Source organism: Python bivittatus, unplaced genomic scaffold (genome assembly GCF_059951505.1).
Source record: "Python bivittatus isolate LINGU-HERP-01145 unplaced genomic scaffold, Pbiv_v1 ctg000080_np1212, whole genome shotgun sequence".
NCBI classification, from domain to species: Eukaryota; Metazoa; Chordata; class Lepidosauria; order Squamata; family Pythonidae; genus Python; species Python bivittatus.
Genome location: NW_028277035.1, coordinates 20,011,886 through 20,038,881, shown reverse-complemented (window position 1 = coordinate 20,038,881; position 26,996 = coordinate 20,011,886). Strand labels below are relative to the sequence as shown.

General features: G+C 36.4%; 2 protein-coding genes across 2 annotated transcripts in view; one reads left to right on the top strand and one right to left on the bottom strand.

The window, feature by feature from the left end:
* The window catches only part of DOCK2 (dedicator of cytokinesis 2), a 292,346-nt gene that overhangs the window by 160,499 nt on the left and 104,851 nt on the right, over nt 1-26,996 (bottom strand). The window lies entirely within an intron of this gene.
* The window catches only part of INSYN2B (inhibitory synaptic factor family member 2B), a 32,983-nt gene that overhangs the window by 3,482 nt on the left and 2,505 nt on the right, over nt 1-26,996 (top strand). Inside the window, exon 2 of the mRNA XM_088133620.1 lies at nt 3,605-3,679. Coding sequence (XP_087989746.1) covers nt 3,605-3,679 — 75 coding nt within the window. The remainder of the gene's footprint in view (nt 1-3,604; nt 3,680-26,996) is intronic.

The window sequence follows — 26,996 nt, the reverse complement described above, 5'->3', positions numbered from 1 at the left end:
CTGTGAATGATTTATCACATACCCCAAAATATAATAAAATGCTGTATCAAATAAAATATATCAAATAAAAAGGGTAAAAATAAAACAATGAATCGAATCACATGAAAGAGAAAGGGGTAAAACTAAAAATGAAAATAATTCACATCTCAAACTGGGGAGTGGAGTAGTGAGAAAATCTGAGGGGGGCTTCACTTGGTTGTACTTTCATAGCAGTGGCTCCTTAACAGCCCCAACCTGCTCATGAGCACCAGCCATGAAGTGTTCTTGTCCAGTTTCCCCTTTCCAGTCTTCTAAAGGCAGTCCTTCCTGGGTTTCATCCTTAGGATCCTAGTATTGAGTTCCCATGTCCACTCTAGACAACCTGAGTGAGTTGCATCCTTTGTGCAAAAAGTAGAAGAGGCACAACATTCAGGTTGCCTGGAGCTGTTGTAAGCGAGAGAGAGAGTCCTTCACTGTTACAATGAGTTTTAACAGTGATCCAGTTTTGAGTGTGCAGTCCTGGCTTACCCACAGCTGGATCATTGCCAGACTGTTTCTTCTTCTGCTTGGACAAGCTAACAGTCAACTTGTCCAGGCAGAGCAAGAGCCCTGTTTAACAAAGGGAGTTTTATTCATTGGAGGGGAATATTATAGAAATTAATTAATTATTGTGGGTGTCATGGTACCCCTAAATTTCAGAATCCTTATATTATAATAAGCTCATGCTACTACAATTAACATATTTGTTCCACTCAGCTAGAAACATTTGTGCTAACCCTTTCATTATAGGGACATGAAAAATAAAAATAAAACATGGCCTACTTATTCCACAATGTGCAAAATTGGTTCCATTTTCTACTTTCCTGACCAATCAGCAGCAAAGCTCTATGATTTCCTACAAGTACAAACAATGGGTTTCTCATTTTTAATAAAACTGAAGCATTTCCAGTATTTAAAACAACTGAAAAAAACACTTTTATTAAGCAATCTATATTTTGCTTCTAGGTAATTGTTGCCTAGTCTCCAAGTCTGTCTTAATTTCATTCACCCCAATGTTTTTGGCTATGGGTCTACTTTCATAATATGAATTTCTCTGACTTCATCACATTTAGGTAATCTATATTTGGATGCACATGAACCACAAGGTGTGGAAGCATGGTATTTGCTCTGAATTTTATCTGCTGAAAGGCACACACAATATCAGTTCCAATTTCTGTATTGATCAAAGGAACTTAATAGTCATAAAATGATTCATTAGTGTGAAAGGCAAGGTTTACTGCCATTCTAATTGCATAAGTTCAGGACCAGAGATCCTTCAGTAGTCTTCAACAGCCAGTGAAATTCCAAAATAGCTCTAAAATGTATTTACCAACTCTAATCTTCACTGATGCAATTATAATGTTAGCAGTTTTTAGATTCCTTAAGTGAAAACAGTCCTCTGCAAAGGAAAAGTACAAAAAACATTCTTATATTATCATAAGCTCATGCTACTGTAATTAACATATTTATTTCACTCAGCTAGAAACCAGCCCAAACAAAACAGGAAGATGAAATAGCTCAACAATGGTTGAAAGCTAACTTGGTCTCATAGATAATATACTCATTCTTTAAGAATTAATGCTTTGTCCCTGATGTATTCTTGGAACTCTCATCTGCTGTTTTATGAATAAGAGAATATTCATTTATTTACCAAACTAGGCTCTCCCTTAGGGTTGAATGTGTGTATATGCATTTTTGTTTATCTGCATGTACACAATAATTGTAGAACAACACAATTGTGTTCTTCCTCCACAATAAGGGAGAAACTCACCAAGATATACCACAAATACATTTTTCAATATATATGTCTCCAGCATAGATGACAGTTTATCTGATTGTGCTATAGATTTCTGTTCCATAATTTAGTATTCAAGAGCCAGTTTGGTGTAGTGGTTAAGGCATCAGGCTAGGAAGACCATGAGACCATGAGTTCTAGTCCCACCTTAGGCACGGACCCAGCTGGGTGACCTTGGGCCAGTCACTCTCTCAGCCCTAGGAGGGAGCAGTGCAAACCACTTCTGAAAAACCTTGCCCAGAAAACTGCAGGGACTAGTCCAGGCAGTCACCAGGAGTCAACACTGATTCAAAGGCACACACACACACACAAATATTCCCCTGGAGTCTTTTTAACAGTATTACAGGAGCATAATCCAGAAGCATTACAAGAGGACCCAGCATACCTTGGCCAATGTCCCCAAAATGATGCAAGATCAAATCTAGGTAGTACATGGACAGGAGTTCATCAGGGAATCCCAGGGCTATAACTTAGTCTAGTAAATAAATAATACTCAGAAGGCAATGGCAAAGGACTTATTTTTTGTTGCCAGGAAAATGACATATATACTGTATAGCCATGTAGTCACAAAGAGTCAAGCTCAACTCTGCTGTTTCCTGAGAACTTTTTATGGTAGCACAGTATCATTCTGTTAGAAAAGAGAGGCTAGGTCCTCTGAGAGCAGTCAGGGATTCATTTGGGGCTGAACAATCCCTTACCCACTTTTCAGTCCAATATATCAAAAACTCCTGGTTGATTATTATTCTTCAGGACAAAAATCTCAGTAAAATCTTACATGGAGGCCATTTCTTTGTAAACAGGTACAAGTTATTGCCTTTCTCCCTCAGTGATTCTTGATCTTGTTAGATGTTTGCCAAGCTCAGCCTTGATTATTCCCTGATATTAGGTCTACTAGAACTGGATTGTAACAATCTGGACAACTGGCAGCAAATATATTATTAAAATGAAAATATTTGGTAGCTATGTGCCTTCTTGGAAAAGTTTAAGATATTTATTCATGTTCCAAAACAAAAATTGTATGAATTAGGAAGATTATGATGCAGAAAATGAGGCAGTAAATGCAGAAGCAGAAGAAACCTGTGGACCTTTAACATCCATTTAATTTTTTTGGGACTGTCACTATTAATCTGTGCTGCATATAAATTTCAAGGGCTTGTTTTTAGCCTGACATGTATGCAAACGTTCACAGTGACAACGTCCACTGAGAGCTGTGTTAAACAAATATACGTTCAGAGAACCAGCCACTTTTCAAGGCAAAGCAGCCACTCTAAATCATTTGATGAGCATGAATGAATAATAGACAAATTAGTAAATAATTGCATTTATGCTTGAGGCATCTGAAGTGTCCCTATAAAAACCTAACAAATGAAGTTACCAGTGGATAACAATTGGTGATTTTTCATAACATTAGCAGCACTTTTTTCCAGCAATTACTATATAAAAAAAAATGTACCATTGGTTCACGCCTAGTTTGGTCCCTGTCAGTTGTATTTTAAGACTGGATGAAGATTTCTCCCATGTCAGCGAAAGAGACCATTTGAATCCACCCCACTGACAAATAACAATGCAATTCTATGCAGGCTTTCTCAGAAGGAATATCCCCTACCACTTTTGTAGGCTTATTCCCACCAACATTAGAATTGCAGTCAACATCAGCCAAGTTAAAACTAAATTTCTTATAGTAAACAATATTTAAAGAGATACAGAAGAAAGTGACCACAGAAAGTCGAGGAGATAACTGTAGAGTCGCTGATTTTATAAATAAATCATAGCAGCTATTGTTTATTGCAGACGGAACTTCTATCGCACTGGCCAAGATCTCAACAATTGCAGCACTTGCCAGAACACCGCATGTATCATTTACAGGTACCTCCTATCAATGGGTAATTGTATGTATCTGTCTCAAGATGCTATATCATTAAGTATTCCGTTCACAGGTATTGTGCTACAATCTTAAATGGAGCAAATGATGCAATCTGGTTGTGGCTGAAGCCAATTATTAAGTACCATTGATTTTACGTAATTATAGTGTGGACAAAACTTAGGAGAAAATAGGGGGGAACCCTTTTTACAAGATCTTTAAGAAGGAGTTGCTGATTTAAAATATTAAGAGAAACATTCAGATCATTTCATAAACATAATATTTTTGAGCTACCATTGGTAGAACTAAATAATAGTGTAGAATTAGTTAAGTTCCACTACTGACCTGTTTGCTTCTTCCTTAGTGAGTCAAGGACAGGGTTCACATGTCTTATTAATCTGTGTTTCCTTAATTATGGGCTAGTTGACAAAGACAGTTAGCTTGGCTGCACTAAGTAATAACCAAGCAACATTCAGTTTGTTCATGCTCTAAGAACCCAGCCTTAAATCTTAGTGATTTAAATCTCTGTGCATCTCATGTATCAAACGCTTCTGTTTTGTTCTGTATAGTATCAGGAAATGCACAGGTGAAGGCTGTCTGACTGGAATATTTCCTAGACTAGAGAGAACCTTGTCTCTGCTGTTTTTCTCTTCTTCATCTAGGCTCAGGTCATATAATCTTGGCATAAGATTTTCCCACCACAGTTAAACATGCCTGAGGTCTTATTAGTACATTCTGGAATTATGATGGTTCTTAAAGAAATAAAATGGGAAATTCTTGAAAAGCATATTGTATACTAATTTTGGTATGACAGGACTGGCAATTAGCCAGCATCATGCCAATATTTAACAAACAGAAGAACCCACAAAATTCTCTCTGTCACCAGTCAGTTAGCGGAAAGTTGAAGTTCAAAGATGACAATTTTTTAATCTTCTAACAGTGTTTAGAAGTATAGAAATAGAATGTATAAATAAGAATCTGTATTCTAAATAATATTTCTACTCTTACAAATTAATGGCCACACAAGAGAAATACTAAGATGTAGTCAAACTTTTATTGTTCTTCTCCTGAATGTCCTTCAAGTGATAAAAATGCCCTATGGGTTTAAGGGTACACGCTGTAACCCTGCTCCATCCCGTCTGCCCTGACAAGAAATATTCATAAGGAAGAATGATATCAGTGTGTTTGGGTAAATATATTTGAATTCTCCACATGACAGGATTGCAGTCCCATGTATTTCAGCTAAGTAGCAGCACATACAGGATTGAGCTCATCATTGTGCTGCAAGATCCTCCCCCCTTGGGCCATAAGTGCTACCTTATGGTAGAGCTTGCACAGTAACACCACCATGAGATGCTCCTTCACTTGCTTCTCAAATGGGACATTCTAAAAATGTCCCACCATCACAATAGAAATCATGCTTTACTTTGTTATTTATCTACAGTAAGTTAATACTGTAATTGCAATATAATTCCCCAAGATAATATTGTTTACAACAATATTATCTTGTTGTAAACCACCCAAAGTCATTTCACCTCTGGGCGGTGACAAATTTGATAGATAGATAGATAGATAGATAGATAGATAGATAGATAGATAGATAGATAGATAGATAGATACGATACACTACAACGCATTTTAAGAATTAAAAATTATTAGGGAAACATGCATGTAGTGAAACTGCTACTTATTCATAGCATGGTTAAATTTTATTTAATTATCTGATTCTTAAATTACTACTTTAGTGTTGCTGAATGTGAATGCAGGAACAAGCTACTTGAGCAAATAATTCACTGACAAGCAAAAATCAAGTTGATAAGTGAAACCATTTTTGACAGAAAATGTTCTGTATTAGGAAAGAGAGATCCATCACCTTGCATGTTGAAATTCATTCTGGAGTCATGAATTAATATATCTGATAAGACCAACTCCTTCTAGTGGTTTCTTTGCCAGTTTATTGAAGAATATAAACAGCAAATATATATTTGCAATTGCAGTATATCTCTTACTGAGGACAGAAAGCTAGTTTAAATCAGTGCAACGAATCCAAATGTTTGATCTAGCTATGCAGTGAATTTCAGATTAAATCTTTAGAACCAGTCATCCTTTTTCCAAAGTGACTGCATTGATCATCGCTCTTCTAAGGCAACAAGCATAACCTGATCTCCTACCTTATTATGCTAACCTCACATTTCCTTTAGGAGAAAAAGATCAATATAGAAATGAAATAAATAAGAATAAGAATCTCGTGCATGTTTTATATTCCTTCAAGTCTGAAGCTTTTTCTTTTCATAACCTTGAAGCGCAGACCTACCTGCCGTAAGAGTTGGACAGTCTGTTTATGAACCGATATTGGACAAATGCATACACTAACTTGGAGTAAATTTAGTTTATATTTTAATGCAAATGTATCAGATATGCAATTTCCAAAGGAATTCATGAATCAAAATAGATTTATACCTCAGGGCACATAGGAGGCTGAAAGGGATGGTGAAATCATTCCCTTCCATTGTTGGCAGGAAGAATAAGATACAGCTAATTTTATTTAGTTGTGTGTACACACACACACACACACACACACACATGCTGTATAATTTCATAGTGTGCCAGATTAAATGTTCCTCACATTTAGATACTCCATATATTCACAGAAGGAATTCACAGGCAGATAAATAGACATAACTTGTTACATTCACAAACCAAAATACATGGAAACGCATAATTTACAATAAAAGAGACCCTGAGCAGGAGATTTAGCATAATATCTAACATAAGCACAAACACAAACTGCCTGACTATAAATTGGCAGCCAGACTTATAGGCAGAATAGCATATTTGGGGTATAATATTTCAGTCTTAGTTGTTCAGAAGTACAGTACTAACATAGATTTCTTCAGGGCATCAAGAGCTTTCCTAATCAGGGACAATATATTGTCATGATTATCTTTATAAAAAGCATAAGGATGGAGTATTTCATTGCTATCTAAGTCACAAGGACAGCTTCCATCACTGTAAGGGATATTCTTGAATCTGTCTCTCCATACCCCTGAAGGAAGAAAATTAAATTGGGTGAGCGTAAACACCCTGAGATATTTAGGGAAAGTGTGCTGCTCAAAGTACTTTGCTAGATTGAAATAACATGGTTGCCAATATTTGTGGGGCAAAGACTAACCTCTGCCTGGTTAACACTCACTTTAGTGGAAACTTTGCCTGCTCCCAGCCCAGTTCTTTCACGAATGGTGAAATTATATTAAATTATTATATATTAAAGCGTTTTCTCTTCAATCTCACATTTACATTACATGTGGATGTAAAACTGCCAGCAAGCATGGAAGTAGCTAGGCTCTTTTGAAGCAAAATAATTTTTAGCCATAAATTGCAGATTCTAAGCCATGTAAAATTTGATCCAGTTTCAGGACAGTGAAAGCACTTCATTATAGAGTAATTAATTTATGAATTTACTGCCACAGACTGATGAGAGTCACTTATTTAAGAGGCATATCTACACAATCACCGGTTTCATTCCCCCACAAAGGCTTCAGAAACATTTTCATACAGCCCACACAAGTGTGCTCACTTTTCAAGGGCAGCCCTATGTAAAATGCATTGCAATAATCCCAACAGGAGGTGACTAACAGGTATAATTGATACACAAATTGTCCCACCTAGCCATGGTTGTCCCTTACTCCCTGAGCAGGAATCATGTTTCCAGATTGCGGCATCTGGGGGAGTGTCACCCTATCCAGAGTTATCAAAGCAATTGCTCCAGAACTAGTGGGCCCCAAACCCCAGAGGCACTCAGTCTTGTTAGGGTTAATTTGCAACTGCGCATCCCCATACAGACCCTTACAGTCTCCAAGCACCAGATAAGCAACTGTACAGCATCACTTGTACAACCTGGGGCAGACATGTACAACTGGATACCATCAGCATACTGATGATCATACTTCACCCTGTGCCAATGATGACTTCACACAGCAGCTTCATGTAAATGCTAAATAGGAGTGACAAGAAAGATGAACCCTGAATCCACCTCCCCCCCCCCCACACACAAAGCAGTGGCCAAGAGCCAGACCTTTCCCCCCCTGCCCTGCAACACCAACCAGAATTGGCCTTGGAGGAAAGAGGAAAACCACTTGTAAATCTGTGCCTCCCACTCCCAAACCTATAAACTGGTCCAGAAGGATACCACAATCCAGTGGTATTAAATGCCAGTGAGAGTTCCAGGAAGGCCATCCCAAGCCTTCCACAACCACAAGCAATGCTTTTTCAGTGCTATAACCTGATCTGAATCCAGATTGCAAAGGGGCCTTTGAAGCTGAGAGCTGATCACCCTCTCAACAACCTTCCCCCAAAAAGGGAAGTTGGGATTTGGGCAAAAATTGTCCAGTACTATTGGAACCAAGCATGGCTTTTTGAGGAGGTGACAGCCCACTGCCTCTTTCCTTTCCAAAAAGAAGCATTCACCACAGCTTGGATCCAATCACATGTCACCTCCTGGGAGGCATTAATCAACCAGGAGGAACATGGAGCTAAAACACAGATGACAGAACTCACAGCCCAATGACCTTGTCCATTTCCTCATAACCAACAGGTTGAAACTCTTCTCAGCTAACTAAGTGAGACTGTCCTTCAAGCAATCGCATAGGATCTGCCCAGCCAGAGTCTAGGTCCAAGCAGATCCAAGCAATGTTATTCAGTAAATGTCAACTTCTAGAAGCTTCCTTTTCATCTTTGGTTGACCTTAATTGACTGAACTGGCTAGAAGTTTTTTTTTCCCCCCAATCAGTTCATATGACAGTTACAATACCAGGTGTCTTATAGTGTTAATTCTACCAAGCCTCAATAAGCAATAGTTTCTCATAATCTGTAAATGAGTAATAGTTTCTCATAATCTGTAAAACAAAATAATATGGATAGATTTCATATACAGGTGAAACTCGAAAAATTAGAATATCGTGCAAATGTTCATTTATGTCAGTAAGGCAACTCAAAAGGTGAAACCAATATATGAGATAGACACATTACATGCAAAGCAAGATATGTCAAGCCTTACTTTGGTATAATTGTGATGATTATGGCGTACAGCTTATGAAAACCCCAAATTCACAATCTCAGAAAATTAGAATATTACATGACATCAATAACACAAGGATTGGAAATAGAACAATATCGGACCTCTGCAAAGTATAAGCATGCATATGTACTCAGTACTTGGTTTGGGCCCCTTTTGCAGCAATGACTGCTGCAATGCGGCGTGGCATGGATGCTTTCAGCCTGTGGCACTACTGAGGTGTTATGGAAGACCAGGATGCTTCAATAGCGGCCTTCAGCTCCGCTGCATTGTTCGGTCTCATGTCCCTCATCTTTCTCTTGGCAATGCTCCATAGATTCTCTATGGGGTTCAAGTCAGGTGAGTTTGCTGGCCAATCAAGCACAGTAATCCCATGGTCACTGAACCAGGTTTTGGTACTTTTGGCAGTGTGGGCAGGTGCCAAGTCCTGCTGGAAAATGAAGTCAGCATCCCCATAAAGCTCATCTGCGGAAGGAAGCATGAAGTGCTCCAAAATCTCCTGGTAGACAGTTGCGTTGTTCTGGACTTAATGAAGCACAGTGGACCAACACCAGCAGATGACATGGCTCCCCAAATCAACACAGACTGTGGAAACTTCACACTGGACTTCAAGCATTGTGCATTGTGTGCCTCTGCATTCTTCCTCCAGACTCTGGGTCCTTGGTTCCCAAATGAGATGCAAAAGTTGCTCTCATCAGAAAAGAGGACTTTGGACCACTGGGCAACAGACCAGTTCTTTTTTTCTGTAGCCCAGGTAAGACGCTTCTGACATTGTTTGTTGTTCAGGAGCGGCTTGACAAGAGGAATACGACATTTGAAGCCCATGTCCAGGATCCGTCTGTGTGGTGGCTCATGATGCACTAACTCCAGCCTCAGTCCACTCCTTGTGAAAGTCCCCAATACTTTTGAATGGCCTTTTCCTGACAATCCTCTCCAGGCTGCGGTCATCCCTGCTGCTTGTGCACCTTTTTCTTCCACACTTTTCCCTTCCACATAACCTTCTATTGATGTGCTTTGATACAGCACTTTGGGAACATCCAACTTCTTTTGCAATTACCTTTTGGGGCTTTCCCTCCTTATGGAGGGTGTCAATGATGGTTTTCTGCACAACTGTCAGGTCAGCAGTCTTTCCCATGCTTGTGATTCCTACTGAACCAGCCTGAGAGACCATTTAAAGGCTCAGGAACCCTTTGCAGGTGTTATGGATTCATTAGCTGATTAGAGTGGGACACTTTGAGCCTAGAATATTGAACCTTTTCACACTATTCTAATTTTCTGAGATTGTGAATTTGGGGTTTTCATAAGCTGTATGCCATAATCATCACAATTATACCAAAGTAAGGCTTGACATATCTCGCTTTGCATGTAATGCGTCTATCTCATATATTGGTTTCACCTTTTGAGTTGTCTTACTGACATAACTGAACATTTGCACGATATTCTAATTTTTTGAGTTTCACCTGTATGTGCTACTATATGTAACATATGCAGTTTTAAATGTAATAGCCTGCTTAAACCTAAATTTAGCTTTACGGTAATGAGACTTTTTGAACTTGAGTCTTAAAGATACCACCCCACCCAATCTTCCTTTGGGACATATCTGTAGAAGAGTTTTTAATGTATCAATTTGTGGATTAATCTGGCCACAGTTTTCCTCTTACATCTGAATAAGAAGTAGACATAGCTTAAATTGTGTTTTATTGAAAAAGACAATCAGAAACAACAATTTCTATATTGGCTTGTTGCAATAAACACAGTTTAAACTGCACAATTTGTCCTTTTTGGGTGCAATATCAAATTGCAGTTCACTTCAACCTACAGGTGGATGCTTAAAATCTCTTCCTGTAGTATGTGCTACAGAGGCAAAGGAGTATTTGAATCTAAAGATAAGTAAACTGATTTCTGTAATGCTAGATCATTATTAAGCTTTACATCAAAACCAATGTTTTCCCTACAAGTTATTCAATATAAGAATTTTAAAGATGAATGTTTAAAAATCCAGTATCGAAGTCCAAGAGATGATATCATTACATTATTATACAGTTCTTACCTTTATATTTACAGTCTCCAGTCAAGGTAAGTCGGTATCTGCTTATATAATTAGTTTTATATAGCTGCTCTTCATATTAATGAGAGATGTGTTTCATTAATAATTAAAATTACTTTTGAAACAAGTCTACTTTCTACTGGCTTCCATTTTACATTCTTACATTTAGTAGAGCACACACACTAATGCAGATATATCAGTAATGCAGAGTTTAGTAATTCATCAATAATAATATATCTGATAATATTTATGCATGGCCATAAAGGGAAGATGCCCTGCCTTTGGTGTTACATGACTCAGGCTTTCAACTAACATAACCTGAAGAGTTTGCAAATGTGACATGAAAGTGAGAGAACTGGGAAAATGATCTAGAAATCTGTATTTCTGAAAACTCAGTGATAAATGAATGGTAGCGTGAGTTTAGAGAAAGAAACAATGTAGAAATGTCCAGAAAGAAAAATAATGACAAGAAACTTTGAACAACAATCAAGACAATAATAGTAGCATTGGGGAAATGACAGCTGATTTGAGATGATTATTAATTAAAAAAAAAATGGCAAACAGCTCTTCCCCAAATCAGCTACAAACAGTTGGTGAAAGCTGTAGGGAAAATAAAGCTGAAACTCAGGAGGAAAGGAAATGACAGGGATCCGCATGTGTGCATTGTATCTCACATTTATTTTATGTTATTTATTTTTATCTTGCAATGACTTTGGTTTTGGATTATAAATAAATAATTTTAAAAAAATGTATCTGTGTTCATGCATGAGTCTTTGTGTCTCACCAACTAGGCCTTGTAGAGGAACCATCTGTAAGTAAGCCCTTTCAGAAAAAGAAAAATTTAAAAAAAGGGCCTGCCACCTTGTTCTTCACCCAAAGAGAACAAAATATCACATTTGTATCCTGTTTTTAGCAGATTGTGAACAATGGATAGATTAATGCATACATAGAGAAAACAGCCCTATAAAGATGAGTGAAAAATGATTCAAGTTTGATACTGAATTAGTACTGATTGCCAAGGCTGCCAGCCCCCTCCCAATTGAGTTCAACCAGCCCCTAATATTCCCGTGAGATATTTTGGAAAGCACAAGAATCACAAAGGAAAGGAAGTCAGAAAAGATTGACTATGCAAATGAGTAGCTCATGCAATATTTGGATCCAGCCTAATACTATTGCTTAAATAGTAGTTTTATTAAAATTACAGTTACAACAATAAAAACTAATACAAATTAAAAAAATAATAATAATAAAAAGGAAAAAATAGAAGGTGCAGAAAAGAAAAAAAAAGAAAAAAGAAAAGAAAGAAAAATAAGAATATAATAAAGAAAAAGAAAAGAAATATACAAAGAAATGTCTTCCCCTTTCATCACAAGTATAAACAATTTTAGTAAGGTATCACCTTCTCTTAAAATACAACAAAAGTTCTCGTCTTCCCATATCTTATCTCTTATCTATAAACAAATCCTTAAAGCCTCGTTGTTCAGTCCTGATCAGCAAAAGTCCATTAAGGGTTACCAGAGATAACAATATATCTATTTTAACCTTGATCAACCAACTTTATATTCCTTCCTTTTATTTTTAATAATCTTGATCTTTAGTCCCATCAAATAATGTCCTAGAACTTCTTTTCATTTTTTTCTTTGTCCCTCCTCACAAAATTCATCAAAACTTTAACAAGCCTCTTTTGTAAATCCAATATGGGAAAATTATCTAGGTCACTCTCTTGGTTTGTTGTTTGTATATCCCTTTTATTTATTAAGACATCAGGCGGTTTCTTTTGTATGTCCAGTGTAGCATCTTTTTCCATGTCATTTTTGTAGCCTGTCATTTTTAAATCCACTTTCAAATCAGTCTCAATCTGGTGGGATAAAACTTGTTCTTCTTCCATAACATCTTTTAAACACAGTCTATCTATGGAGGCAGACACTCTTAAAATTAACTTCTGGGTCCATTGCTCAAAAATATCCTTCAATGTGCCCCATGTTAAAATATTTGCTTCATTCTGTATTTGTAAGTTGAATTTAAATGTTCTTCTCCTTGGAATCTTTAGTTCATTCTAGTTACCTCTAGTATCCAACCTTCAAAGTCCCATCCTATCATGTTTTTTTTTTTTAAAGGATTCAAAACAAAAGCATTTTCCCATGGGAGGGATTCTTATAATTAATTCCAATATCTTATTTCAAATCCATCTGGACCCTTAGTCCATTTGTAACTTTCCAAAATCAAACTTGTAATCACCCTTTGTTATTTATTAAAAAAAAAATCCTTAAACTTGTATTTAAAACTTCTTTCACTGGGGATTGAAGGAAACTCACTCTGTGGTAGAAAACATGTTGATCCAAAGGTTCTTAATAGCTGAAAAGCAGTTAACAAAAAATTTCCAAAAGTGATTAGAAAAGGAAGTATGTGAACCCAGTGTCCTTTCAAATGTGCCATCTGTGGCTTGAGCAAGATGGCTATTCCCTCATCTCCCAGAGTTCTAAACCCACTGGAGACTGCTGTCTTGTGGTCTCCTCATGAGGAGCAACTGTCTAGAGCACTTGAGGGCAATCTCAAGTCCTCTCCTTGTCCAGAGAGGAATTATGAAGAGCCGGTCTACTTACTGGCTCTTCATTCTGCCATCATCATGAGCTCCGCTTTTAGTGGAGCCGTCTTCAGTTCACTATTTCTTCCCTGGAAGTCTAATATGATTTTAATAAATTCATTATTAATGTCTTTATGTCTAATAAAAAATTGGGAGATATTTCTTACTCATGTGTTGCACATTGGACGAAGAAATATAGCTTAATTAAAATCCAGAGGCACAAAATGAATGTAATTATGTTCTGTTTGAAATTATACTTCTTAAAAAATCCATTGGCCTTGAATGTCAAGAAATAATTGTCTGCACTATGGCATACTTTGTAATAATCAAATGTGAAACTAATTATGCCTAATTTTCTTGATAAATTTCTTTGCAAAATTCTTGAATTTGTGGCTCAAAAATTAAAAACACATGGCAAAAGTTATGTTTTTATTTTTAAAGTTTATCTATGCATGGCAGATTACATGTACAGAATTAACAGAACCAACAACTGCTTCATGTAATCATACAGAACTTTTTTCAAGCCACTTGGCCTTTAAGTGATATACATGAGGATTCCATAGCCATTTAAATATAGTCAGTTGATTAATTTCTAGTTATGGATGTAATCATTTTCCCCCTCTGTGTCATTAAAAATCACAGTTTAGCTACAACTTATCTCTTGAGGCCATATCCCACATTTATGAGAGACACATGTGACCTTGGAGCCTCTGGTTCTTAACCTTCATTCTACACAATGACATCTGTGTTAGATAAAGATTACACCCTTGCCTTATTATCCATGCACACATGCATTGTGAGCTTTCCAGTCATCAAGGGCTCTTAAGCTTTGATGTTCAGAAGAGCCAACATATATTTTTTTGACCCCACTCATTTCTACTGTACCCAACTTTTCTGAATAATCAAACATAAGGAAAAGAATTATTGTCTAGATTTTTTCCCCCATTTGAATTTTAACTTGAACAGTTCAATTCTGTAGACTTTCAACTGCAGGCTCCATCCACATTGAAGATACATCTGGTCTTCCACCGTTCCCTCCTGATCCCCAAATAGCTCACTGTCCTTTGCCCACTATCTCCCATCACAGTGCTGGGGAAGAAGAATTTGAGAATTTGTATTTTAGTCTTCCAGCACTGATGGGCAGGTAGAAATATTTGATTCATTTGAATGGCTACCCAGAAAAGAGAAAAATGATGGAAAACATTTGCCATTCCTTTATAGGCCCAAAGTACTAAACTGGCTCTAGCTTTCACACTTGCTAGCAGGTCTGATGTTGAGGGACAGAGGGACTAGTTTGGAAAAGGGAAGGGGCAAATTTTTATGCCCATGAGAGGGAGAGGGAGATTGAAGTGGAGTTGAAATGAAAGTTGAAGTGGAGGGTTCTGGAATGGGAATTGTCCAGATGAGAAAGTACAAGTGATGGAAATTCCCCCCAACCACTGTATGGTGTCCTGACCTGGAGCTCTAATCTTCAGGCTTCAGTCTGCAGTTTGAAAAGAAAGTTCCTTGACTTCATTCTTCTACCATTATTTACTACACATACCCTGGACTGCACCACACCTTCTAGCTTTTCATAGCCAGTATCTTTGTAATATATCCTGCTGACTACTCCAGTTTATGTTGGTTGCTATGCTTTGGTTGACACCAGAGTGAGCTGTGATGTCACCAATCAGGGCAGGCAGGAGCTGAGTAATACTGCTACTGTTCTCTTGCAGAAATGTAGCAACTACAATAGGAAGGTGTCATCATGGCCATTACTGCAGCTAACCAGGATCAAGGGACCAGTGCTGAATTTTACTGTGGAGTTGTTTCAGCTGTTTCAGGCCCACCAGAAGTTGTAAGGCAAGCATGGATCAAGCAATTCAGAGTATTCATAATAACTTTATTTTATCTCTGGCTGCCTGAAATTTGTTGTAAATGCCTAATTATCCACTCAGAATCTTCTAGGTCTTATGATTTTTCTCCTACTTTGTAACTGCATTAATTGGTTGTCTTTAGACTAGAGCATCCTGCACATGTGTAGGTTTTGCTCCGCTTTGAGACTGAACTGAAGTGAATAAGACTATGGCAGAAGTTATTCTGCATCCTAGATGAAATACATCTGTTTCAGGGCTAGAGCACATAATCACCACCACACATTTCTTCCAGTTCAGAGAACTAATTTCTGTAAAACTGCTGGATTTCTACTAGTCTACTGCTTAGACTGGCAGGGCACAAAGGAGAAAAAGAACATTCCAGAGTTTTCCAGAACATTCCTTATCAGAATAGTAGTTCTGCATACACGCATAACCATATATTTGCTGGACTAATGGCTCTGAAGATGAAGCATAAAATTGCTATCCGAATTAGCCTTTTTTAATTTCTAGTGTCCACCATATTATTAGACTGTATCTAAACAAAGGCTGGAGGAATTTTTATTTTGATTAAGGTAGAGGGCAATCAATGTGAAGTATATCTTTTTAATTTTCTACAAAGTGAAGGCGGCCCTCCCTTTTCCTTGGAACAGATAATTAAAATAAGTCTTGCTCTGTTCTAAGTCTATCAAAATTGTCCCCATGGTCCACTTAACCTTCTCCTTATCCACCTATCAGTTACATCCCGATTCCATGGCATCTCCTTCTATTCTTTATTTTACTTCCCCACTCTTCATTTTTAACTTTAAATGATTATTAGCATTAATATGTTATTTTCTCTGCTGAGGCAGATAGGCTAATTGAGGTTTCTTCTTTTCTGCAGTATGAGTACCACTTTTCCTTGCCTATTTGGGTAAAATAAATCTATGTAGTTTTTGAACATGAATACTTATTTGAGCTAACAATTCCCCATTGCATGCAATTTTGAGTGAGAATTTGAGCTAATTGCTCCCTGTTTATCAGTTAAAAATAGCTATTCCCAAATCAGTGAAACATTGCTAAATCTGCTGTGCAGAGGCCACATCTCCATGGAAAAGGTTCCTTGTTCTTGTGGTAGTCACAAAGATACCTGATATTCTTTTAGCCATTTTGCCTTCTTGACTTGCTTTGTTATGGTTTGCCATCACCCTCTTAACATCTATAGGTTACGTATTATCCCCCTTCAACAATCGTTCTGTAAGTTGCATTGAAAAGAAATCATTATATTCCTATCTTATAACATGTATATTTCTGTCTGCAGAATTGGGGAAGTATTTTGGTGATTGATCGATAGCCCTGGTATTTTATCCCTACTCAACTTTGCCTTAGTTGCCTTACTCTGACAAAGTTAACATCATGTGAGAGAGCTCTATATTTTCTTTTTTTTTTTTTTAATATTTTTTTATTTTTACAACAAACACAAAACATACATGGACAAACAAAACCATAAAAAGGCATAAAAAAAAGAGCATCTTCCATTTTATAGCGTGTGTCAACCAGTTACCAACTCGTTGGTGCCCCTTTCATAATCTTAAATTCTCATATCATCTATTCAAAATATACTTGTATACTTATCAATTAACAATTATTAATCATTCATAGCTAATCTATAAAATCATTTATTACAAGAAATTTTAACTTTCAATAGGATTAGTAATACATTTTCATCTATCGATTATATGTGTATATATATAATAATTAATATCAAATTTCTATTATAAAGTTTCCTAATCCATTACATTACTATATTTTCTCATCCAATCATTAATAAAAACAAGTTACTTATCTTCTTATTCTAATTTCAAATCTGTTTAACTCATCTCTGCACATTTCATAATTTTCAATAACTTCCTCCTGCATAAGTAATTTTTAATTTTTCCAATTCTTAAAAGTTACAGTTCTAACCAGTATCAGTTACAATATCAGTTACAGTTCTAACCGGGTTACAGTTCTAACCAGATTCTTCACTACATATTTCAACAAAAATATCTCTAGTTTAAAATCTATATGTTACTATATTCAACCATATGTAAATGTCTAATCTCTTAAAACATTTAGAATCAAATACAATTTTTAACTATATATCTCAGATTTATACTTTATTCCAGCGCTTGCATAATTTTGAGTTCACCCTTTTCATTCAATATCCCAAAATATCTAGCTGTTTATTCCTTTTTCTATATTATTGGATAAGAGAAAGCAATAATAAATGTCCTTTCAAACATTCTGCCTTTTGAAGCTTCTGTCAGTTCCATCATTGTTGTATTCCCCTCGTTTTTTCTTTAAACATCTGAAGTAGTTTCTTTCAATATTGTTTTACTTCTTCTTTTTGTGCATTCTTTTAGTACGATTTTCCATTATAATCTTGTATAATCTTTTTCTCACCCTCAGTGCCAAGAACAGGTCTGTCCCTCTTCATTTATCAGTTGATTAACCCTTTTAATTCTCAATTTATAAGCCTCACAATAATTCTATTTAATGTTTCTGATTTCTTGTACTATTTCTTCCTTTTCCATTGATCCCGTTTTATGTTTAATTAAGTCCATTTTAGCTTTAGTATCTTTTTTCTTTTTTTTTTTTTTTGCGGGAATTTCTGCAGCTCTTCTTCCAGTTTTTTATAGTCATCCTCAATAGTTTAAAGATCTTTTTCTGCATTGTGTTTCTCGTATAGTTTATTATCTTGATAAACCTTCATTGAGTCAAAGGATTCTTTATCTTTGTTCTTGCCAAAAATAAAAAATAAATAAAAAATAAAAAAAACAAAACAAAAGGAGAGAAAAAAAAAAAGAAGAGGAGGGAAAAGACTAAGTCTCTTTAAAAAAAATCCAACTGAGGGGGGAATGGAGAGCAAAGCAGAGCTTCTAGCAGAAAGAAGAGCTACTGCCACTAATCAGGGCTCTTGTGACTAGCTCAAACTTTCCATCTTGATATTTTCAAAATCGCTTTCAACTCCACTTTCTTGTTTATAGTTACGGATGGCACCTGTATAAACATGCACATCCCACTATCTTTTTAGAAAGCACAGGGTCCTTGAGCATGCGTCACAATAGAAGAAAAAGAGCACTATGTTGAGCCTCTAGATGGTAGTGTAACTTTCTTTCATTTACTTTCTCTTAACTCCACTTTCCCCATTTCAAAATCAAAAAGTATAAATTTCTTACAACAATAAAGAAATCTTAGTCAAAAAAAAGGCTTAAGATAAAGAATTATTGAGTATTAAAAAGAAAAAGCCAATCCAGTTAAAAATATATTTTTTTTTAAGAAAAAAACATCTTGCCAATTCCACTAAAAAGGGAAAGTTGAAAAGAAAAAAAAATTTCCCCTTTTTTTATAAGGCTCGATCTCGCCGCTTAATCCACTTTTCTTCACTTTTAAAAATCTCTTTAAGTTACTTAAGGTGTTCTCTAAGAATAGTTAAATAGTAAGAGTCCATCTCACCCAGTTGACACCCTTCTCTTCCTTCTTCCTTTGGAGCTGCCCCGGCTTTCGCAGCCATTTTGGCTGGCTCTCCTCCGCCGGCTTCAAGAGCTTCTCCCCGGATCAATCTGGGACTTGCGGCGTCCCTGAGATCCGCGGGACGTGCCCTTTGCGATCGCCATCTCTACGGGACGGCTTAGGTCCATCGGGACCGTCCGGGGGAGGAGATATCGGCTGCCATCCTGGGAGCCCAGGATCGCCCGCCGTATCGCCGCGACGCCAGCTCCACCCTCAGCTCTATATTTTCATTTGATGCTGTTCTCCTTAAAATAAAATCTGTATTGGAAAAACAATACTGCTTCAATACCCTTCAACCCTGGAAATTAGCCCAAGGCTTTTCCTGGTTCATTTGATCTCCCATATATAGCATGGAAAATATTCTAGAGCAAAAACCAACTTTCATTAAAGTGATTGGTCCCTTCCCATCCGAGACTCCCTGTGATTTTAATTATCTTCTTTATTGTCCCAAACCATTTATATTGCTTCTCCTCATTAGGCTACAGGTCACCCAGACAGCTTACTACCATTTAGGTCAATTTTAAATCATATGTTTAATGACTACTGGGGGAATTCAAGTTATGTTGTGACAGCAGTTATTTAGCAACCGAAAAGGTGAAGCTCCAGGCTTCAGTCTGCAAATAATAAGTAAATGTAGATTTAACTCTTTCCTCTGGAGGTAAATGCTTCAAAATGCAGATAATCAACTGGGGAATTCTTGAAAGGCAGAAATCAAGAATAGTTACTGATTACTTACACTTGTTTGTTTACAAAATATACTTAAAATAAGCAGACATAACTAAAAATTTGTGTAACAACAGTATAATCCTAGTTAACAGAGGCTAGGCCAAACTGCCATACAGAAAGGATACCCTGATAAGTCTGCAGACTTAATTATCTGAGTTTGGGCTGCAGATGAAAGGCATATTAAGGGATGCTCCACTCATGGAAAATGCCTCAGAGAATTTAATCAACCTCCTTTCTCCTTCTCCAACCTTAAAGCGTTGGTGACCTCATTCATTCAGCACACAAACAAGTTGATCAAACACCAAAACTGGCCAAAGATATATGATGGCATATTTATAGTTCAAGAGAAAGAACTGCATCATTCAAATACAGTCATCCGAGGAGGTCTGCAGGGTATGCCCAAAGAAATCAACAGGCAGCTGTCATGGCAGTGCAATCAAAACTTCATCTGTTTCTCACATGTATCGCCTGTGCAATGCACGTAAGAAAAGGCAGAGCTTCCATTGCACTGTTGCAACTGACACCTTGACGTTTTGGTCCACACATTGTGGACACCCCTGTAATGAATCTTGGTTGTTAAATTACTACAACAATAGTCCCAAAAGATGCCAACTAAAAGAACAATTGTAGGTATTATTTTTCAAAAACTAAAAAAAAAAAAAAGCTTCAGAACAGGAAGCTGCTGCGCTCCACATGTATTTTGTAGATTAAGGAGGCAAATTTGGGAGCAGGGAGCAAGGCTTAGTAATGAGTAAACATGCCCAGGGTTTCATCCTAAGTTACCTAACAGACACCAAATCCTAGAGAAATAATTAATTATCTCTTTATTATTTTACTTTGATTGATGTTAACATGATTCATAGAGTTAAATTCTCTCTCTACCATTTTGGAATTACAAGGTCAATGTTTCCATAGGAACAAAACCAGCACATAGTTTTCTGTTGAATCACATTAATGAGAAGGGAAAGAAAATACCCTTAAGAGTTGCAATTATGCTTACTATAAACATAAGGGAGAATTTGCCATCTAATTAGCTTCAGAGGGGCAGCAAGTAAGAATTGTTAAGGATGCTAAATGTAAGATTTGTAGGAAGCAGAAAAGTTGGCTTGGGCATATTTATAATTAAGAGATTGTACTCTGTGTTTGTGTATGTGTGTGTTTCTGTGTATATTTTATAGCCAACAGTATTCAGACTACATTAACCCAATAAACATACAGATTAAAGGCATGACTAGTTAAGATTAAAGCAAATGCAAATACAAAAAGAGATCATTTTCCTGAAGTTTACAAGTTTTTAATGACCTCAAAGTGAAAACTCAGTTCAGCATTTCCCAGATTTCTGGGTCCTGAATTAAATTAAGGATTCACATTGCTTTTTTAACAGGAAAACAGGAGTGCCAACCTGACCTCCACAGCCACATGCAACCCACCCACCCCCTTTGCAATACCCAGAGCCCCACAGATAAAAATTAGTGGCATGCTATCCTGCCATTTTTCAGGCAATAACTAAAGAAAAAAAATACTGTATACTCTCTAAAATAGTTTCAAAGGACAAAGACCTCTCCAAAACCTGAGGGAAAAAACCAAAACTCCTGGCTGTCCCCATGTGCACACCATAACCCAACTCATTATAGTCCTCCCCTTGATTATGTTAAGTGTGGTCCCTGAACCCTCCCCCCCCAAGATTCCCACCACTGTAATAAAATTTAAGGGTGTGTAGTGTAAGAACATAGCTTACTACACTCAAGATCCTTAAGAGCCAGGGTTCTGTTCTCCATATTGGCCAACCAGCTTTCTCTGAGAAAAATACAGTTTGCTGCTGGACTTTCCCCATTTTAGCTCACACTGGCAGCTCTTCTCATTCCAGCTGGTGAATCTGCAAGATTTTTTCCAAATGTTCCTTTTGTGTAGTGATCTGGACCCTGACTGAACAATTCAGATCAATAAGCAAAATACAAAATGCCTTGAGGAGCATTTTGAAAAAAAGATCATGTGAAATGAAATTGACAGAAAGAGAGAGAGAGAGAGAGAGAGAGAGAGAGAGAGAGAGAGAGAGAGAGATGCACTGGGATGTCATTTATCTATACACCTAAGCTTCCCCCTGACCTACTTCAGAAGCAATCTATGAATATAGCTAAAACTCTCTCCCTCCCTTCCTCCCTCTCTGTTCCTCAAGTATACCAGAAGTATATGTAAAAAAAAGTTTGAGTTGAATGAATCAGGTCCAAGATTCCAGCTACTAAGCCTTGTAAAACATGGTACTCTTTAAATTAAAAAAAAAAAAAAATCCTAGTAAGTGCTGCACAAACTGATTTATTTCATAGTTTATACAATAGTAACCAAACACGTATCTAAAGAGTTTGGATTGGTTGAGGGTACCAATATATAGCGATACACACACACACACACACGCACATGTATAATGAATTCAGCTTCAGTGTTTATGAGCTTGATAGAATAATTTTACAAAGATATTCCAGAGCATATCTGTGCATTATCTTGGAGAGAGAGAGAGATACATACATACATACATACATACATACATACATACATACATACATAGATGCGTGTATATATATTCATTCTTAGGTATTTCTGCAGGTAGTTTTTCCATAATAAAATGCAGTTTTGTGCCTACCTTTGCCTAATATATATACTCTGGTCCATAGTAGTTCATAACTTCACAATTTCTGTATGAATTTCTGGGAATCAGCTTTCTGAATTCTAATGTATATTGCACTTGTATATAATGTTCATATATATTCAGAAAGTCCCATATTAGATTAGTAGTTTAACAGTCTCGTGGGATGAATTTCACAGCACACCTAATGCACAATGGATAACATACTCAGTTGATTCATAGAGACATACTGTTCTGTAGCTTCTTGTACATCAGGGATGTGTAAAATTTCTTAGGCAGAGGGTTTGCCAGGAACAAGGACAAAACAGAATTTGATTTGATCTGCATTAAATAATTAAACATGCTAAAACTATTACTTTCCCTATAGTTAATAATGTCCTATCACATTAAAAATCAGAATTTGGTGGGTAATTTTAGGAGGCTCTCAAAATCAGAATTCCAAAGTATTGTATCATGCTGTTTATGCTGCTCTGACTTTCCAACTGCATCATTCTAGCTCAGCATCGGACATTGTTATTATATCCAATGAAAGGCCTGTTCCTGTTCTTATTTGGGATTTTTTTGTGCTAATTAACATGTCAGAATAGCAGTATGAGCAGTAACCTTAGATTTTATTGTTCTAACAGATAAAATATTAATGCTTAAAGGTTCCAAATGGAAATATATATTTTAAAGAGAACTATTGTGAGTGTATATTGTATAATCTAAAGAGTCTTCTACAAAAACAACCAAAGTTACTAATTACTGTATATTATGGTTCTGGTAGCACCAAATTAAAATTTTATCAAACACAAAGCACGCAATAAGTCCAACATACATAGCAGTTAACAGCAACTAGCCTTGGATCTCCCTTCATCTCTCAGTACCAGGGCAATTTACAAAACGTATCCAAAAAGTTAATCCATCATTCAATAAAAGCAACAAAATAACAACAGTCTCAATAAAAACTTTTCTTATACATGGACAAATCTGCCCCACAAGGAATGCAAGGCTACCTCTTAAAATGGAAGCGTTTCATACAGATAACTTGGTGTTTTGTTTTGTTTTTGCATTTTACAGTCATACGGTAGTGGGTTATCTTTAGGACAACCCTGGAATATACAACTTAATTTATTATAAAGTCCTAGTGATAAATTTTTAATCAGAAGTATCAGCACCTTTTTTAGTTAATAAGCAACAAAAACGGTTAAGCCAAGTAGCTGGGCCAATCCAAATTCTCACTTACTGGCAAGGCTATAGACACCATGGAGCACCTGTATAACATATTTACAGTGTGTGTTTGAACATTAGATTCCTACAATTGTTCTGCCTCTTTGAGGCAAGAGTTCCTTGGCTCCAGATACACTTACAGTGCAATTCTATACCTATCGATTCAAAAGTAAATCTCATTAAGTTCAATGGGGCTTAGATCCCTTGAAGTTTATTCCCAGCAGATACAGGATTGTTGACTCCCAAATGCAATCTTAAACTTATTTATTCTAAAGTGCTCCATTAAATGGAATGGGACCCTCAACAGTGTTACTGTTCTATGAATAAGAAAAAAACTCAAGCAGACAGAACTCAAAGGTATTTGAGCTACAGCATTTTTATTGTGCTTTCACACAGTAAAATGGCAATAAGAAAGTAACTAGGAACACAAGACGTATTCTGTCCCTCAACAAAACATCCATTCCACTGCTTTTGTTCTTCATCGTAATTCCTTATTAAAACTCATGCCAACACTTCACCACCACCACCACCACCATTCTTGAATTATCACACTCATTTATTTAAACTGTGGAGTAGTCTCTTGATGGGCATCCTTCTTTGTTGGTCTTCAGAAAATGATAAAAAACAGAGGATATGCTTTTACATTTAAGCACTGTGCCATATTTTACTTCTTTATCTTTGTTTTTCACTTGTTGTTTGTGTTCTTTGAGCTGGGAGATTTTGTGATGTTGTTTGTCAGCATTTTAATCATATAATTTTGTTATATTACCTACAATGTAAGCCATCCATCTTGACAGACACCCCTGATGCTGTGATGAAGAGACCAATGATAAATGGTAAGCTCTGGACGACCTGGTCCTCATCCCATCATTAGCTTCCTGCTTACCAAAATCCCTTTACCAGTATTCTCTAGGTCCATGAACATTTCCCTTCAGCACACAACTCCTCACCATGTAATATCTACTTCCCATAAGCCAAAGTTTGACCCCCAAAATTGTTCACATATAAACCAACTGACATTACCTCATCTGGGCCATCCCGATTGGCCAGAAGAAGCAACAGTCATCCTCATTCATGTTCAATCTTTTGCTATTTGTTACAAATGCAATCAAATATTGTAAACCGCCTAGTCACTTTACTGTGAGATGGGCAGCTATATAAATGTGATTAATGAATAAATAAAATAAATGGCACATTACATCCTCTTCATACTCCTGGATCTATTTCAAATTTAAATGAGGTGGGTAGGTGCTGTATAGCTGGCATTAGTGAATCCGTCTCTTAGCCTTTAAAATAGCTTCATCATTTATACCAGACTTTATAAGAGTAGCCTTGCTGATAACCCGAGACACAAAACATAGATCTTCCAGTTTTCTGTTCAACTCTGGTCTAGAAAGTTTTGCTTTGTTAAAGGATTTTGTGCATACTCATTGCCTTTATAATAAAACTACTAATCATAGTTAAACTAATGTACAAAAGAGGAGAAATAGCAGATCTACAATCCCATCCAATTTATTTCTACTAGAGTTGTCAAATAATTAAACAATTCTTAGTTGTTCATATGTTTTAAACTGGTTCACTGATCAATAACATTTGCATATAAACAAAGCCTCAATGTAGCTGAGGTTTGGGGATGTTGTGGGAAGTTAAAATAACTTCTAATTTAATTTAATGGACAAATGTTACATCATTCAAGGAAAGGTTAGCTTTCTTATTTTCTATTTCATTTCTTATTAAAAACAAGCCACCACTGCCAAAGAACCTCAGAAATAAACAAATAGATCCTTAAATCATAGTGCTGCTGATTACATTTGCCCTCAGCATTTAAAACTGTCCCTTACCAATTAATCTGCTATAGCATTAATTGATTAATTTCCTAATTAAACCTTGCACCTTATATTTCTACAATTGTACATCATTTTAACTTAGTGCCTTATAAGATGTACAGAATGCTCTTTGGATAAAGAGAAAACCTGGGGGAACAGAGCTAAACTATGCAATACAATAGTTTTCACTTTCATTGTATGTTAAAACAAGCCTTGACTTAACCAAAAATGAGCAAAAAATTGTAGAACATCTTTCTACATGGCATGACACAATTTTAAAGGGTTATGAAAGAAGTCCTAATGTTATACTGTGTTGTACATGATGGGTTGCAGGATGACTCCAGAAAGCCCAGAAGCAGAATATGAAGTGACTAGCCCTCCTTGCTGTTCCCCAGCAATTGGAAGTCTAAAGAAATCTGGAGGCTGCCTAGATTAGCTCTCCTAATAATTCATAGAACTCAGGATACCTAATCAATGCCTTCTGCAGAACTTCAGGGTGCCAATCTCATATTAATGCTTCTTCTTTATTGCCTTTCTGGGGTGAGGCACAGTTGTTTCTCATCTCTCAAGCTTTTTAATGTTAACTCTTTATTTATACCACAACAGTGCTTTTTAATTAATCTTATTTTTGCAGTCGACTGATTGTTTAACTTACTTGCTTAGTTATTGTTCAATTATATATGTTAGACTTCTGTTTTTTCCTTAATTTTTTTAGATATGGATATTAAAGGGCTTAAGCCCTACCATAAGGAAGGTTTGCTCAGAGTTTCCATTTTCCAGGCATCTCACATTCCCTCCACAACTATTTCTCTCTACATCTCATCTTCATCCATTTGGAGAGCCTCTCAAACACCATGAGTAACATTTTGGACTAAGGGAATGTTCTGTTGTATAAACAGCATTCTGCACATTGTCATATCTAAGCCATCATATAATAATAGAAAGTACACAAAACTCCATAATAGTCTCATAACTGAATTATCAGTCACAAGGAAGGAAAACAGCCTTTGAAGTCTTTCAGGGTAACTTGTGAAATCTTTCTGCTGGACCCTGTACAGTATACAGGAAAGAAGTATCATAGTCTTTATAATGGTTGTCCTCCAAGCATGAACTGTGTCTTTTATCTTGTTTTTCAAGAAGAAATGCAACGTATATTTGCTGAGGTTTAGAATGCAAGAAGATCTTTATAGATCAAAGTATCTACCTAACCTTACTATCCTGTTTTTATAATAGCCAGTCAAGTATCTCTTGGGAAACTCACAAACAGATCATGAGTCTCCAACTTCCATGGGTTGCACTTCCTAGCAACTGATAATGAGAGGCATCCTGCCTTTGAGACTCTTCTCTCTGAACTGAATGTTTCTAGCATTTGTATGTTTTAGGTGTTATTAAGTAGGAGTACAGGGTTTAAGTAATGAATATGTTAGATTAATTAAGTCAGAATACTACAATCCTGTACTGGCTTGGGGAAGAGCCTACTGAATCAATGGAACTATATCTTTTAGGTGCATATTGCAATATTAATCAACTAAGTAGATGTTTCTGATTACTGTAATCTGAAACAGATTGTTTAAAAAGCCATTTTAAAATACAATTATATAAAAGCCTAACAGAAGTAAGTATATTCTATCTTTTTTAAAATTATCCAGCAGAGAATATCTTTCATAAGAGGTAAGCATACAGCGTTCATGAAAGAAGAATGTAGCTTCAAAAATATTTTAAAAGAAATAAATTTGATAGTCTGCCCAAACCCATTATGATTTAATCAATTAAAATTAGTTTAATTGGAATGAAGACCTGTTGATTACATTACCAATTTGTTTTACAG